The sequence below is a fragment of the Hyperolius riggenbachi genome, chromosome 3, assembly GCF_040937935.1.
Source record: "Hyperolius riggenbachi isolate aHypRig1 chromosome 3, aHypRig1.pri, whole genome shotgun sequence".
Classification (NCBI taxonomy): Eukaryota; Metazoa; Chordata; class Amphibia; order Anura; family Hyperoliidae; genus Hyperolius; species Hyperolius riggenbachi.
In genome coordinates, this window is record NC_090648.1 from 249382112 (window position 1) to 249399919 (window position 17808).

At 43.7% G+C, this 17808-nt stretch overlaps 1 protein-coding gene across 3 annotated transcripts in view; it reads right to left on the reverse strand.

Annotated features, from left to right (window-relative positions):
- SEPHS1 (selenophosphate synthetase 1) overlaps positions 1 to 17808 on the reverse strand; it is a 109188-nt gene that overhangs the window by 19811 nt on the left and 71569 nt on the right. For all 3 annotated transcript variants that reach the window (XM_068272665.1, XM_068272664.1, XM_068272666.1), the window contains exons 5-6: positions 8853 to 9007; positions 5664 to 5754 (exon numbers count right to left, since the gene is read on the reverse strand). In XM_068272665.1, coding sequence (XP_068128766.1) covers positions 5664 to 5754; positions 8853 to 9007 — 246 coding nt within the window. The remainder of the gene's footprint in view (positions 1 to 5663; positions 5755 to 8852; positions 9008 to 17808) is intronic.

Here is a 17808-nt window from a genome sequence, read left to right on the forward strand (position 1 = left end):
GAAAAAAAGACACCCCAAGGTATTCTGTTAGGTGTATGACGAGTTCATAGAAGATTTTATTTTTTGTCAAAAGTTAGCGGAAATTAATTTTTATTGGTTTTTTTTCACAAAGTGTCATTTTTCACTAACTTGTGACAAAAAATAAAATCTTCTATGAACTCGCCATACACCTAACGGAATACCTTGGGGTGTCTTCTTTCTAAAATGGGGTCACTTGTGGGGTTCCTATACTGCCCTGGCATTTTAGGGGCCCTAAACCGCGAGGAGTAGTCTAGAAAACAAATGCTTCAAAATGACCTGTGAATAGGACGTTGGGCCCCTTAGCGCACCTAGGCTGCAAAAAATTGTCACACATGTGGTACCGCTGTACTCAGGAAAAGTAGTATAATGTGTTTTGGGGTGTATTTTTACACATACCCATGCTGGATGGGAGAAATTTCTATGTAAATGGACAATTGTGTGTAAAAAAATCAAACAATTGTCATTTACAGAGATATTTCTCCCACTTAGCATGGGTATGTGTAAAAATACACCCCAAAACGCATTATACTACTTCTCCTGAGTACGGCGGTACCACATGTGTGACACTTTTTTACACCCTAAGTACGCTAAGGGGCCCAAAGTCCAATGAGTACCTTTAGGATTTCACAGGTCATTTTGCGACATTTGGTTTCAAGACTACTCCTCACGGTTTAGGGCCCCTAAAATGCCAGGGCAGTATAGGAACCCCACAAATGACCCCATTCTAGAAAGAAGACACCCAAAGGTATTCCGTACGGAGTATGGTGAGTTCATAGAAGATTTTATTTTTTGTCACAAGTTAGCGGAAAATGACACTTTGTGAAAAAAAACTATTAAAATCAATTTCCGCTAACTTGTGACAAAAAAATAAAAACTTCTATGAACTCACCATACTCCTAACGGAATACCTTGGGGTGTCTTCTTTCTAAAATGGGGTCATTAGTGGGGTTCCTATACTGCCCTGGCATTTTAGGGGCCCTAAACCGTGAGGAGTAGTCTTGAAACAAAAATGACCTGTGAAATCCTAAAGGTACTCATTGGACTTTGGGCCCCTTAGTGCAGTTAGGGTGCAAAAAAGTGCCACACATGTGGTATCGCCGTACTCGGGAGAAGTAGTATAATGTGTTTTGGGGTGTATTTTTACACATACCCATGCTGGGTGGGAGAAATACCTCTGTAAATGACAATCTTTTGTTTTTTTTACACACAATTGTCCATTTACAGAGGTATTTCTCCCACCCAGCATGGGTATGTGTAAAAATACACCCCAAAACACATTGTACTACTTCTCCTGAGTACGGCGATACCACATGTGTGGCACTTTTTTGCACCCTAACTGCGCTAAAGGGCCCAAAGTCCAATGAGTACCTTTAGAATTTCACAGGTCATTTTGAGAAATTTCGTTTCAAGACTACTCCTCACGGTTTAGGGCCCCTAAAATGCCAGGGCAGTATAGGAACCCCACTAATGACCCCATTTTAGAAAGAAGACACCCCAAGGTATTCCGTTAGGAGTATGGTGAGTTCATAGAAGATTTTATTTTTTGTCAAAAGTTAGCGGAAAATGACACTTTGTGAAAAAACACAATTAAAATCAATTTCCGCTATTTTTTGACAAAAAAATAAAATCTTCTATGAACTCACTATACTCCTAACGGAATACCTTGGGGTGTCTTCTTTCTAAAATGGGGTCATTTGTGGGGTTCCTATACTGCCCTGGCATTTTAGGGGCCCTAAACCGTGAGGAGTAGTCTTGAAACGAAATTTCTCAAAATGACCTGTGAAATTCTAAAGGTACTCATTGGACTTTGGGCCCTTTAGCGCAGTTAGGGTGCAAAAAAGTGCCACACATGTGGTATCGCCGTACTCAGGAGAAGTAGTATAATGTGTTTTGTGGTGTATTTTTACACATACCCATGCTGAGTGGGAGAAAGATCTCTGTAAATGGACAATTGTGTGTAAAAAAAATTAACAAATTGTCATTTACAGAGATATTTCTCCCACCCAGCATGGGTATGTGTAAAAATACACCCCAAAACACATTATACTACTTCTCCTGAGTACGGCAATACCACATGTGTGGCACTTTTTTGCACCCTAACTGCGCTAAGGGGTCCAAAGTCCAATGAGCACCTTCAGGCTTTACAGGGGTGCTTACAATTTAGCACCCCCCAAAATGTCAGGACAGTAAACACACCCCACAAATGACCCCATTTTGGAAAGTAGACACTTCAAGGTATTCAGAGAGGAGCATGGTGAGTCCGTGGCAGATTTCATTTTTTTTTGTCGCAAGTTAGAAGAAATGGAAACTTTTTTTTTTTTTTTTTTTTTCACAAAGTGTCATTTTCCGCTTACTTGTGACAAAAAATAATATCTTCTATGAACTCACTATGCCTCTCAGTGAATACTTTGGGATGTCTTCTTTCCAAAATGGGGTCATTTGGGGGGTATTTATACTATCCTGGAATTCTAGCCCCTCATGAAACATGACAGAGGGTCAGAAAAGTCAGAGATGCTTGAAAATGGGAAAATTCACTTTTTGCACCATAGTTTGTAAACGCTATAACTTTTACCCAAACCAATAAATATACACTGAATGGGGTTTTTTTTATCAAAAACATGTTTGTCCACATTTTTCGCGCTGCATGTATACAGAAATTTTACTTTATTTGAAAACTGTCAGCACAGAAAGTTAAAAAAATCATTTTTTTGCCAAAATTCATGTCTTTTTTGCTGAATATAATAAAAAGTAAAAATCGCAGGAGCAATCAAATAGCACTAAAAGAAAGCTTTATTAGTGACAAGAAAAGGAGCCAAAATTCATTTAGGTGGTAGGTTGTATGAGCGAGCAATAAACCGTGAAAGCTGCAGTGGTCTGAATGGAAAAAAAGTGGCCGGTCCTTAAGGGGTAGAAAGCCCTAGGTCCTCAAGTGGTTAAAGTCAAGAGTGATGGAACAACCCATTTCATAAGTGTATGGAATCTATAAATTTGCTTTCAGAAATACAGAATACCAGGGCAGTCAAACTTGATTTAAAAAGTTGGTTATAGGCCTGAAGGGAGAGGGATATGGAGGTTGCCAAATGCATTTCCTTTTAAGCAATAACATTTGTCTGGCTCTCCTGCTGATCCTCTCTGCCACTAATACTTTTAGCCATAGACCCTGAACAAGCATATACAGATCACGTGTTTCTGATATTATTGTCAGATCTGATAAGATTAGCTGTATGCTAGTTTCTGGTGTTATTCAGACAATATTGCAGCCAAATAGATCTGCAGGGGTGCCAGGCAACTAGCATAGTTTAAAAGAAAATACCCTAAATATGGCATTTTTTTTCATGTAATACCAGTTGCCTGGCTGTCCTGCTGATTCTCTGTCTCTAATACTTTTAGCTATAGACCATGAACAAGCATGCAGCAGATCAGGCGTTTCCGACATTAACCCCCTTGCCGTTTCAATTCTGATGGCAAGGAAGCGGCACAGTACTTTTAAATTTTTTTTTTTTTTTAAATCATGTAGCGAGCCCAGGGCTGACCAGCGGCATCCCCCTACCCACTGCGATTGCCGCCGGCGACCTTTGCAAGCAGGAAATCCCGTTCAGAACGGGATTTCCTGCTGGGCTTCCCCCGTCGCCATGGCGACAGGGCAGGATGACATCACCGGAGTCGGGACGTCAGAGGGAATCCCAATCCACCCCACGGCGCTGCCTGGCACTGATTGGCCAGGCTGCGCAAGGAGTCTGGAGAGGGGGGGGGGCGCAGCGGGTAGCGGCAAATCGGCGGCGATCGGAATATGCACTCAGCTAGCAAAGTGCAGTAAAAAAAAAAAAATTTGATAATTGGCCCAGCGGGGCCGGAGAAATCCTTCTGCGCAGGTTACCCCAAGCTGAGCTCGGGATAACAGGCAAGAAGGTTAATGTTGGAACTGACAAGATTAGCTGCATGCTTGTTTCTTGTGTTATTCAGACACATATAGATCAGCAGGGCTGCCAGACAACTGGTATTGCTTAAGGGGGGATAAATATGGTAACCTTATTAAAAATAAATCTAGATACCCTGAATTATCAGGAAGAGAGAATGTATCTTTCAAGTGGGTACATATGCAGATGATATTTGAATTTTCAAAGAGATTGCCAATCCACTGCATTCCAAGTGAATCCCAGAATCTAGCACAGTCCAGCTCAATGAGCTCCCAGAAGGCTTTGTCATCTTATAACATCATGCGCCCAAGATTCCATAACAGTTCAGCCCATTTGTGTTCGTAGTGGTGTTAGGTTTGAAACCCAAAGCTCAGAATAGTGTGCCCTTCCTGTGAGCCAATAGGGCAGGTGTGCCAGCTTAGCACAGGAAAAATATTAAAGTGGTAGCAAGGCCACACCCCCTGATCTACTGGACTGTGCAGCCCAAGGTGCCATGGCTATATACTGGTACAAAGGGGGGGGGGGGGGGGGGGGGGGGAGGTGAGGTTAAACCTTCAAAGGGCCCGCAGTGGTCAGAGATCAAGCTTGTCATGTTATCGACTCATAGAGATTAGTGCTTGGGAGTGGAGTACAACCTGGAGTGCAAAGAGTAGATAGCCGAAAAGCAGGTGCATGTTATAATGTCTGTTATAGAGCACTCAATGCATACTTTAATTTAAACGCTCTTCTCTAGTGGCTAGTACAGACATTAGAGAACTGATCCTGCCCGGTTGCTTAATCTGTCCCTGTTTTTGAATTTTTCAGGTGTACCACTACTGTATTCCCTCACAGCAAGATGCGCACTCTTTCTCTGCTTAACTGCCTTCTCCATGGAGATGGAGCATTCACACTTTGCATGGTTGGTGTGCCGATTGTTGGATTGTGCTTGGCATAGCTGATGGCCATATAAAGCCTGCACCATGCTATAAACTTTCTATGAACAGCAGCTTTTGTTGTTATATTGGTTAGCAATCAGGTGACCATGAAATGTACATGCCATCATTTGTTAATCCGTATAGACCACTGTTGTACAAAAACAGTCAAATATGCTGAATCTTAAAGCGAAATGAGAACTACTTTAAAAGTATGTGGAATGCAGCAGACATTTACTTACCTACGGGTGGCTGCTCCGTAGCCCCCCACTTATATAGAGGCCTCCAATTCCTATGCCGCCATGCCACAGGTTCCTGCAGTAATGTCCCTGGAAGCCTCAATGCATGCAGGGGACATAGTTCCCACTGATGTGATTACATCTCCTGGCTGTGAGATGTAACCACATCAATGAACTGGATCTACTGGCATGCACTGCAGCAGCCAGGGAAATGCGATATCACCACAGAAATTTTAACCCATGGCACTGGGACATAGAAAACGGAGACACCGGTTGAAATTGTTTGTGTGTCATAACCTGGATGGGTGATGTAGAATGTGCACTGCTGCAATACTTTTTTTTTATACAATGGAGTGCAATAAATGTTTAATGTTTTATCTGGTGCCCATGCTATCCCTCCCCTTCATCATGATACTAGAGAACACAGTGCTGCACATCTACCACAAAGAAGCCTAGGTGCATAAAAATTACTAGGATTCATAACACGTATTTGCAGGTTTTGTATTTTATAAAAAGAAAGTACTTCAGACCAAGTCATTTTATAGCGATTAAACAATATAAAGCACTATACTTACAATATCCAGCCACTGATGAACTGCTACTGCAACTTGGGTCCCAAGTGGTTTTGTCAGCACAAGTACATCCCCTGGTACTGCATTGTCTGGCCTGTAGATATAAATGTGTATATGAAAGAAAAGCTAAGTCGAAAAAAATTACTAAAAAAAAAAAAAAAGTACCAAGTATATCACAGCTGTATACCATGACTAATACCATCTTTCCCTGCTAAACACAGTTATAGACTGCAGTTTGCCGTTTTTTGCATTCCACCTCTAATGGCATACAATGAGTATGTTATTAGAGACAAACTTCACCAGCTAGCAGCTAACTGTTAGAGGCACTACAGACAAACATGGAGATGCATGCTTCAAATCCGTAAAGGATGGGTTGCTCTGGGCAGCCTCAATACTGTAATACTGCTTCAAAAAACATGGGTAGATGCAGGCAGATCTAAGTATGGTAACTCTACAGTAACCTTTTTCAACCAACTAAATGCTGAAGTTTTTATCTCAGAATAAAACAGATTTTTATCAATTTGACAAAACTATCAGTACCAGAATGGGACTTTTTATCACCTAATGGATCTTTTTATGGCATGGCACTAATCTTTGAGACATTTTAAATACCCTGAGCGGTCACAGAGTACAGGAACGAGCCCCAGCAATTCCAAGGTCATAATCAAAATGTAGATTTAAAAAAGCTCATTCTGCGTAATATTGCTGCACCACTTCCAGCATTTATCGTATTTATTAAAAACTATGATAAAATGGAAGTTAAGCAGAGAAGTGCAGTGATGAAGTAGAGAAAAATAGCCCTTCAAAAGCATTAGAATGGATTCAAGCAGTAATAAATCAGCAATTACACAATGATGACAAAGCCATAATGAAGCTGTAACCAGTAGGAAAATTGGTGAGGGATTCTTACTCCTGTTCACTTTGACCATTAAGAGGCCACCTAAAGCAATTCCAATGGATTCTTTAAAAATATCAAAGTACATATAACAGTATATATCTCAACATCTAAATTAAAAGGGAACGGGAATTGGTGGTGTGACAGCAAAATTCAAAGTCAGTAGCAGTTGGAAACCATCCCTATATATGACAAAGGCTACTTCTTGGGATACCTCTTGGTAAAGTAATACCAGTGTTCACACTTGACAGGCCCACATGCAAATTAGAACTGGCAGCCCATGTAATTCAATGGCTTGTTCACATCTAATGCAAATTTTTGCATGCGTTCAAAAATAATGCAACAGGCTCAGTTTTTTCAATATCGCAAGAGGTAATTTCTATAGTTCTTGTGATTTTTTTTTTTTTTAAACAAAACGGTGGGGGGGGGGGGGGTGAAGAGAAAGGTATACGAACATGGGTACATTTTGCGCACCACATAACCGTGTGAACCTGCCATAATAGTTATCCTAGGTATGTTCATAACTTTAACAAGGTATCCTGTAACTGATGAAAGCCAGAGAAGGCATCTTATATGCAGTGTTGGTGGAGGCTTATTCACTTGTGTTATGCTGCCATCTGCTGGCAGAAACTCTAAATGCAGAAACCACTAAACACTTTAGGAGGCCAAGAATGGCAACATTACATAACCATTATGGTCTAGATCAGGGGTGCCCATTTAGTGCATGATCTAACATTTGCTTCCAAAGGACTTCTAGGTAGATCCTACACTGCCCGCCTGAGTGACGTACATATGATATTCTAAGCAAATATTGTGACTATTTGATCAAGCACTGTTCCATTTAGCAAGGAGGACTCTCTGATATACATTTAACTGGCAGGCAGCTTGTGATAACTACTGATGGACTGCGCTGTGCACGTGCTGCAGTTGTGGCTTGCATCAATAGGTAGAGTCTACCTGGTAGATCACAAGCTTAAAAAGTGTGGGCACTTCTGGTAGATATTCAATGAAAAAACAACAATTTTCCAGAGGGGCGTCTTCAAATTACCACAAAGAAGCTTCAAAGGCTATAAACCTGCACTCTAAAGGCAGTGCTTCCCAACCCTGTCTTTAAGTACCACCAAAAACAGTGCATGCTTCTGTGTCTAATGATGTGTACACACTCAAATTAAAAAAAAAAAAAAAGTCCACTAGCCCAAACCACACGATTCTGTTCTTGGACTTCTTCTCCATCTACACTCAAGGGCCTTGAATTACTAAATCGTAATAACTCATCATCATGTTTTGCGTGCAATTGCGACTTTCTACGCGCAATCACAGATTTTCACGTGAAAATTTGCAATTGCGCACGAAAATTCACAATTGCGTGCGGAAATGCTAGCGCTGCTGTGATAGGAGTTATCACGGTTTAGTGAATCAAGCCCAAGGTGTGGGACAATTAACATGCGGTTTTGGTTTTCAGTATCATCTCTACACCAATGAAACCCAAAACCATCTCTCAGCTTCTGAATTCTCCACACTATTATATACTGCTCTAATAGCTATACATGTAGAAAGGACCCCAATAACTTCAACTTCTGTCTGGATGCAAAATTTGACTCTGAGCTCTCATATATGCCGTGTAGTGGCTCATTGACTACCTTCTGCTACTATTTCAGAAATATATCTGAGTTCACAAGGAGAAGCTGTGGCTGTGCCAAGTCATTATCTAAGAGTATCTGTACACACAGTCTCACATAAAGCATAATCAGTTTACTGTGCTCAGGAACTGTACATGGTTATTCTATGTTGAACTGTTTTTTAACAGACAATTTTCTAACAACTGGGTGTAGATAGTTTGTTTCCAATGACTTATCAAGCAAAAAAAAGTACCTGGTTTTATGGCCAGAGACTAATAACAATCATCACAAACACTGGCATATTCCAAAGCAGGTCTACAACACCCGCTCCCATAGACGTCAGGTGTACTTGACCACTAATATTTATTTAATCCACCCTGGTCCGATTCTACAGTACTCAAAATCTGTATGCCAGTATAAATACCCATTTTCTTGTAAAATGCAATATGATACAAGTCAGAAATTCAGTGTTAATTGCCTACAACAGAAATCAGAAACATATTTGTTACCCAGGCATATAAATTGTAGTAGGAGGTGCTGATCTCTGATCAGTTATTATGCTAAGAGTTTTGCACTGATCACACCGAAAATGGTAATTTCTCCAGTGCATTTGTCTTTCTGGAAGAGTTGAAATACCACAGTATACATTATATTCAACACAATCCATTCAAAACTTACATAATGAATTCATTAGGCTGACAAACAGTTGTGGCCACTCCTCCCAGAACAACCCAAGGATTCATTACAGTCTGTCCTCCTGTAACAGAGGTTCCTGCTTCTTCTGCTGCATCCTTAAAGCCCTGGATGATGAGAGGCATCACCTTGTCTCTTTCCTGTATAAAAAAAAGAGTTTGCATAAATTAAAATGCTGCACCATTAGCATCCCAGAATGCACAGCAACAAATTATGCTTCAGTTTTCACATTAAACCAAAATATTATGAGTAAATACACAAAATCCCATGGGTCATTGTTTTAAAGAAAACCTGAACTGAAAATTAAAAGTCAAAATAAGCAAACACAACTCATACTTACCTTCCATGTAGTCTACTCCTTAGTGTCTTTCTCCTGTCCCACGTCCTGTTTGTTCACTGTGATCAGGGGAATTTTCCATCCTCCATTTTGAAAATGGCCATTACCCACAACAGCTTTCTGGTCAGCACACAGTTAAACTGTAACATCCCCCACTTGAGCCATAGGGAAATATGGACATTACCTGGTACATCAGTTTTCCTCTCAGCTATAACTGACTGCAACTGATATTTTACTGACAGCAACTGATATATTTCAGATCTGACAAAATATTGTCAGAACTGGAAGGGATTATTGTCAGAAGAAAATGGTGAGCTTCTGAGAGGAACTGATGGCAAGGTAACTATGTAATGTTCATTTGAAGTTACCTCATATGCTTATTTTAAATATTTTTACTCAGTACAGGTTCTCTTTAACAGTGGTTAATGCTGAATTAATTGCACGATCCGTGACAGAAGTGGGACAGTTCAGATTTTAAGGTTGTCCAATTTAAAGTCATCTACCTACTATCCCATGTAAAAAGTGAAGTTGGTGATCTTTTAGAAAGGTGCAATGGCACAACAGGGGGGACCGGGAGGACTTTGAGTGACCTGATAGACTGCGGGGGCTGGAAGAAGCGCCACAGGTAAGTAAAACTTCACTTTTCTCCCCCACATCAGACTTTAATGGTTCAACGGCTTGTGCAAAAAGCGGAGAAGAGGCGGGGGGGGGGGGGTGCAGGGGTGGTGGTGGCCGGAGTACATTTCAGGTTTTTTTTTTTTTTTTTAAATCTCAGTTTGGGGAAAGGCATAAAACTGATTCTATTGCAGAGAGAGTTTAATTGTTAACGCCATACCATTAAATACTGTCAAAAGATTCTTTTTAGACCTAGGTTTAAAAATAGGACTCGACTGTTTTATCTGGAAGTCCCCAAAGGCTTGGTCCTTGGCCCTCTACTGTTCACCCTATACACATCCTCCATTGGCAAGGTTATCTCCTCCATGGGTTTTAACTATCATCTGTATGCAGATGACACCCAGATCTACCTCCACACTCCTGACATAGCCACCACTACCATGGACAAGGTCTCCTCCTGCCTATCAGCCATCTCCTGGATGTCCGCTAGGTTCCTGAAACTAAACCTAGACAAAACGGAATTTATGATCTTCCCACCCCGGCCATCCACGAACCTCCCAGATGTGCATGTCACTGTTAACCACACTACCATTCGCCCTACCTCTCAAGCCTGCTGTCTGGGTGTCACCCTGGACTCCGCACTCTCCTTCACTTCCCACATCCAAAACCTTGCAAAGTCCTGCAACTTCCACCTTCGTAACATCTGTAAGATTCGCCCTTTCCTGACCTCTGCCACCACCAAACTCCTCATCCATGCCCTCATAATTTCCCGCCTTGACTACTGCAATGCCCTGCTGTCTGGTCTCCCTATGACCCGAACAGCCCCAATGCAGTCCATCATGAATGCGGCAGCCAGAATTATCCACTGCTCCCATCGCTCCACCACGGCAGATCCCCTCCTAGAATCCCTCCACTGGCTTCCTATCCAGTCCAGAATCAGATTCAAGATACTGTGTCTGACCTACAAATCTGTCCACAAAACCTGTCCAACCTACATTTCCGATCTTACTCAGAGGTAAACACCTAGCCGCTCACTCCGCTCTTCCAAAGAACTTCGCCTAACCGCCCCCCGCATCACCCAGTCCCATGCACGCCTCCAGGACTTCTCAAGAGCTGCTCCAACACTATGGAACTCTCTACCACCACCCATTAGGGCAGCCCCCTCCAACATCTTCAAGAAAGCCCTCAAAACTCACCTTTTCACTCTGGCCTACTACCCCTCACAAGTGCTCTAAACCTACAGCTGAACTCTGGTCCCCTACCGTTCGCGTCCTTACCTCTCCCTCTAGATCAGTGCTGTCCAACTTCATGGGCATGGAGGGCCATTTTTTCTTCTGACCCCATGGTGGAGGGCCGAAGGTTCTTGCTGGAGCCGCAGCCCCCCCCCCCCCCCCCCGCAGTAAAAAAAAAAATGCAATTAAAGGACAATTAGATTGGCAGCACTTTCCACAAAATGCAATGCAATTGGCAGCAGATCCCCACAAAATGCAATTCAAGGTCATTGAAGTTGCGCGCGCTGAAAAACAAGGGTACCGTTCTGCGTAGAGCGGCGCGCATAGAGCGGCGCGCCGAAAAATGGGTGTGGCCATGGACCAGAATGTGGGTGTGGCCACGGGTGGAGACAAATTTACATGAAGTTAGCAATGTGGGACATTAGATCAGAACAGTGGTGGCAAACCTTTTGGAAGCCGAGTGCCCAAACTGAGAGTCTAGATTGTAAGCCTTAGGGCAGGGTCCTCCTTTTGTGTCCTACCTGATCATGCACCTCCATTACTGTGAACCCATGCTATGCATCTGAGTGAACCTAACTTGCCTAATCTCCATGCTCCATCCAGTGACTGACTAAGCATTACCTTGTACTCATACTGTGCTGTGTGATCTGGTTTTCTTGTATTCCTGTATTGTCATATTGCTGTATGTCACCCCTAAATATTGTCTGTAACCTAAATTAATGTTGAGCGCTGCGTAATATGTTGCCGCTCTATAAATACAATAAATAAATAATCTGAGCATCCTGGACAGTAAACAGTCTGATATAGTCCATAAAACGGCCATGAAGGCATAAATCCACATCTATCCATTACTATTCAAATTAGTTATGTTGAAAAGGAGTCTAGCTAGGCTAGGACAGGATAGCTGCTTTAAAGGGCAACTGAAGTGAGAGGTATATGGAGGCTGCCATATCTTTTTCCTTTTAAGCAATACCAGTTGCCTGGCAGCACTGCTGATCCTCTACCATTAATACTTGTAGCCATAGACCCTGAACAAGCTTGCAGCAGATCAGGTGTTTCTGACATTGTCAGATCTGGCAAGATTAGCTGCATGCTTATTTCTGGTGTGATTCAGTTGCTACTGCATCCAAATAGATCAGCAGGCCTGCCAGACAACTGGTATTGCTTAAAGAGAACCAGAGACGAAAAAATTTTACATATTTATACATACCTGGGGCTTCCTCCAGCCCCATCAGCCTGGATCACTCCCACGCCGCCTTTCTCCGCTGATATCGGGTCCCGTCATTTCAGCCAGTTGACGCAAGCGCAGTGCGCTCCCTCCGTACTGCGCATGCATACAAAGCCAGAGAGAGCCCCTGTGCATTCGGAAGACTGGCCCCGTCCGGTGGAAGTTACAGGGCCCGGTTCCGGCGATAGAGGCAGCGGAGGACGGCGGCATGGGAGCGATCCAAGCTTATGGGGCTGGAGGAAGACCCAGGTACAGTGGAGGAAATAATTATTTGACCCCTCACTGATTTTGTAAGTTTATCCAATGACAAAGAAATGAAAAGTCTCAGAACAGTATCATTTCAATGGTAGGTTTATTTTAACAGTGGCTGATAGCACATCAAAAGGAAAATCGAAAAAATAACCTTAAATAAAAGATAGCAACTGATTTGCATTTCATTGAGTGAAATAAGTTTTTGAACCCTCTAACAATAAAAGACTTAATACTTAGTGGAAAAACCCTTGTTTGCAAGCACAGAGGTCAAACGTTTCTTGTAATTGATGACCAAGTTTGCACACATGTTAGGAGGAATGTTGGTCCACTCCTCTTTGCAGATCATCTCTAAATCCCTAATGTTTCGAGGCTGTCTCTGTGCAACTCTGAGCTTGAGCTCCCTCCATAGGTTTTCTATTGGATTAAGGTCCGGAGACTGACTAGGCCACTCCATGACCTTAATGTGCTTCTTCTTGAGCCACTCCTTTGTTGCCTTTGCTGTATGTTTTGGGTCATTGTCGTGCTGGAACACCCATCCACGACCCATTTTCAGTTTCCTGGCAGAGGTTGTCGTTCAGGATTTCACGATACATGGCTCCGTCCATTTTCCCGTTAATGCGATTAAGTTGTCCTGTGTCCTTAGCAGAAAAACACCCTCAAAGCAAAATGTTTCCACCCCCATGCTTGACGGTGGGGACGGTGTTTTGGGGGTCCGAGGCAGCATTTTTCTTCCTCCAAACACAGCGAGTTGAGTTAATGCCAAAGAGCTCTATTTTGGTCTCATCAGACCACAGCACCTTCTCCCAGTCACTCACAGAATCATTCAGGTGTTCATTTGCAAACTTCAGACGGGCCTGCACATGTGCCTTCTTGAGCAGGGGGACCTTGCGAGCCCTGCAGGATTTTAATCCATTGCGGTGTATGGTGTTTCCAATGGTTTTCTTGGTGACTGTGGTCCCTGCTAATTTGAGGTCATTCACTAACTCCTCCCGTGTAGTTCTAGGATGCTTTTTCACCTTTCTCAGAACCATTGACACCCCACGAGGTGAGATCTTGCGTGGAGCCCCAAAACGAGGTAGATTGATGGTCATTTTGTGCTCCTTCCATTTTCAAACAATCGCACCAACAGTTGTCACCTTCTCTCCCAGCTTCTTGCTAATAGTTTTGTAGCCCATTCCAGCCTTGTGCAGGTCTACAATTTTGTCTCTGACATCCTTGGACAGCTCTTTGGTCTTTCCCATGTTGGAGAGTTTGGAGTCTGCTTGATTGATTCTGTGGACAGGTGTCTTTTATACAGGGGACTAGTTAAGACAGGTGTCCTTAATGAGGGTGACTAATTGAGTAGAAGTGTCTAACCACTCTGTGGGAGCCAGAACTCTTAATGGTTGGTAGGGGTTCAAAAACTTATTTCACTCAATGAAATGCAAATCAGTTGCTATCTTTTATTTAAGGTTATTTTTTCGATTTTCCTTTTGATGTGGTATCTGCCACTGTTAAAATAAACCTACCATTGAAATGATACTGTTCTGAGACTTTTCATTTCTTTGTCATTGGACAAACTTACAAAATCAGTGAGGGGTCAAATAATTATTTCCTCCACTGTATGTAGAACATCTTTATTTCATTTTTAACATGTGTTTGTCTCTGGTTCCCTTTAAAAGGAAATAAACATGGCAGCCTCCATATTCTTCTCACTTCAGTTGTCCTTTAATTATGAGATCGATGTCCAGCACCAAATTCAGGCGATTCCTTTTTTGAGATTGACACCTGTTTTGTTTAGGTATACGGAAAATGTTGACAGGTGTCATTACTTCAGTTATTGAATTTCCTTTCATAAAATAAAAGGAAACAAAAACTCCTGGATTGCGTACGTCCTCTTGTGATGATGGTATCTGGATGTTCCAGCATTTCAGTAGAGTCTAGGTAAATCTGCCTCAGCTAACCACTCCTCTATCAGATTAGCATCAACCTGTGGTAGGGATCCATATAATCTACTAGTGTCCCGGCGTCCCCTGTGTCCAAGTGTTTGCACTACTGCGCACGTACAGCACGGACAGCCATTGGGACAGGGGGAGGACGAGGTCGGGCATGTACATGTGTACGCATGACGGGCATGTGCGCTGACAGACCTAGAGCTTGTTTTTAAACAGGCTTAGGTCAACTAGTTTTATATAAAATAAAAAAAAAAAGAGAGAGACCAAAATATTCTAATATCTTTAGGATGGAGGGTTACACCACCCTTTTCATTTTATAACCGATAAAAATCACACATGTTGAAGCAACATCAAACAGTTTACTGTAGTAAATAGCTTGGGGTTTTTCTCTGTGGAGAGGAGGCGGGGCCAGGTGCCGGAAATCGGGTGATGCAGGGACTTCGGGACGGCATCGCAGGACAAGGCTTCTCGGGTAAATATAACGGTTTTACTTGAAGGCTGCCGGATTTTAGGATGTACTCTGGAGGTCCTCTTTGAAGGGAACCAGAGACGCCAGCGTTGAAAAAAGAAATAACATTTCATACATACCTGGGGCTTCTTCCAGCCCCATAATCCTGCATCGCTCCCACGCCGCCATCCTCCGCTTCCTGGATCCGCCGGTACCGGGTCCCGTCACTTCCGGCGGACGCGGCCAATTGTCCGCATCACAGGACCTCCCTGCATACCCTTACGCGTGCTGCTGCGCAGTATGCAGCAGCACGCGCAAGGGTATGCCGGGAGCCCCTGTGATGCGGACAATTGGCTGCGTGCTGCCGCCGACTGGCCGAAACTACGGGACCCAGTACCGCCGGATACAGGAAGCGGAGGACGGCGGCGTGGGAGCGATCCGTGCGTATGGGGCTGGAGGAAGCCCCAGGTATGTATAAATTCTTTTTTCTGGGGCCTCTGGTGCCCTTTAAAGTGGGATTGTCAGCCACAAAATCAAATTCTATTTAACCTCCTTAGCGGTAACCCCGTGTTGGACACGGGGTAAGCCGCCGGAGGGTGCCGCTCAGGCACTGCTGAACCGATTTGCATAAATTTTTTTTTCAAACACGCAGCTAGCACTTTGCTAGCTGCGTGTCTGGTCCGATCGCCGCCGATGCGCCGCTACCCGCCGCTATACAGGCCATCCCCCCCGCATACCCCTTGCACAGCCTGGCCAATCGCCGCCAGGCCGCGCTATGGGGTGGATCGGGATTCCCTGTGACGTCACGATGTCCATGACGTTGCTCCGTTCATCGCTATGGCGACGGGGGAAGCCCTCTAGGAAATCCCGTTCAGAACAGGATTTCCTTATGGGCAAGCGGCGCCGGCGGCGATCGGGCATTACGAGGGGACGCCGCAGGGAGGGAGGGGGAAGCATGTAGCTAGCGCTAGGCTAGCTACATGCTTAAAAAAAAAAAAGTGGAAAAAACCCTCCCACGGCCGCGGGAATCATACCGCCAGGGAGGTTAAACACTGCCGGTGTGTTAAAAATGCTGTCAGAAATCTCTCTCTGCAAGTACAAGCTCTCCAATGTATTCAGGAATCTCCCTGCTGTTATTATATTTTATTTAGTCACCCAGACTTTATGTGTCATTGCCAATGACCCTCCCACCTTTCTGCTTATCACTAATTGGCTGAGCAGACCGCTGCCTTGCTAAAACATTATCCTCTGCTCACTTGTGTTTACAAGCAAGGCTGAGCTGACATCAGGATTTAGCCTCAAACTGTGGGCAAAATACATACATAGTTTCCACCAAGAACAGAATTCTCTTCATTTACTATATAAAATTCACTGAAATTAAAAACGTGGACAGTACAATCCATGTGTTATGTAAGTAGATCATATATTTATATGTATTTTTTTTCCCCTTGGCATGGTATGGCTTATCCTCCTGCTTTAAAGAGACTCTGAAGCGAGAATAAATCTCGCTTCAGAGCTCATAGTTAGCAGGGGCATGTGTGCCCCTGCTAAACCGCCGCTATACGGGCGTCCCTTCACCCCCAAACCCCCCACTGCAACACTTGGTCGCAGACTTGGTCGCTCCTGGAGGCAGGGCTAACGGCTGCAGCCCTGCCTCCAGTCGAGTCTATCAGCGGCGCATCGCCGCCTCTCCCCCGCCCCTCTCAGTGAAGGAAGACTGAGAGGGGTGGGGGAAGAGGCGGAGATACGCACTGACAGACGCGCGTGGGGCAGGGCTGCGGCGGTTAGCCCTGCCCCAACCAGGAAGCGCACCCCCGCTGCACCGAGGGGATTTGGGGGTGAAGGGACCTCCGTTTAGCGGCGCGATAGCGGCGGTTTAGCAGGGGCACACATGCCCCTGCTATCTATGAGGTCTGAAGCGAGATTTATTCTCGCTTCAGACTCTCTTTAAAGAGGAACTCCAGTGAAAATAGTGTAATAATTAAAAAAAAAAAAAGTTCTTCATTTTTACAATAATTATGTATAAATGATTTAGTCGGTGTTTGCCCATTGTAAAATCTTTCCTCTCCCCGGTTTACATTCGGATATTTATTACATGGTGACATTTTTACTGTGGGCAGGTTATGTAGCTGCTGCTAGCTGTTTTGGCCGTTGGAGACAGCTGTAAACAGCTATTCCCTGTCTGTGAACCTTGTTACATTGTGGCAAACTGTCAAAAGTACCGTGGTCCTCAGAGCTTGTGGGCGGGGTTTCACCACAATATCAGTCATACAGTGCCCCCTGATGGTCTGTTTGTGAGAAGCAATAGATTTCTCATGTAAAAAGGGGGTATCAGCTACTGATTGGGATAAAAAGTTAAATTCTTGGTTGGAGTTTCTCTTTAAGTCCTTCTCAAGCTTCCCTTAGAATAGGCAAACATAGATAGACTCCAATGCCACTCTATTATCCCAAATAACCAAGAAAATTTCTGTAGAGGGCCTTTTAAAATTGTAAGCTCTTCTAAAATAGATCTCTTTTGCCTTTTACTTGGAAAGAAAAGAAAATGACAAGTTTGTAAGGAAAAACTGTCCGTGTATGCCCAGCATCAGCTACTTCATTGAAATCTTTGCCTCTAATAATAGTCAGCTTCTCTACCTGTATAAGGAAAAAAACAACAAAAACTTGGGGTGAGGGAGGGTGCAGCGGGCAATCTAACGGTGTGTGTGTGTGTGTGTGTGTGTGTGTGTGTGTGTGTGTGTGTAAAGACTTATCAAGAGCTTCCCCTACCCTATGGAACTCCCTTCCACTCCCCCTCACTCCTTCCTTCAACACCTTCAAGCAAGCCCTCAAAACACATTTCTTTAAAATGGCCTAACCCACATCTACCACACTAACTCTCTCAGTCAACCACCTGTT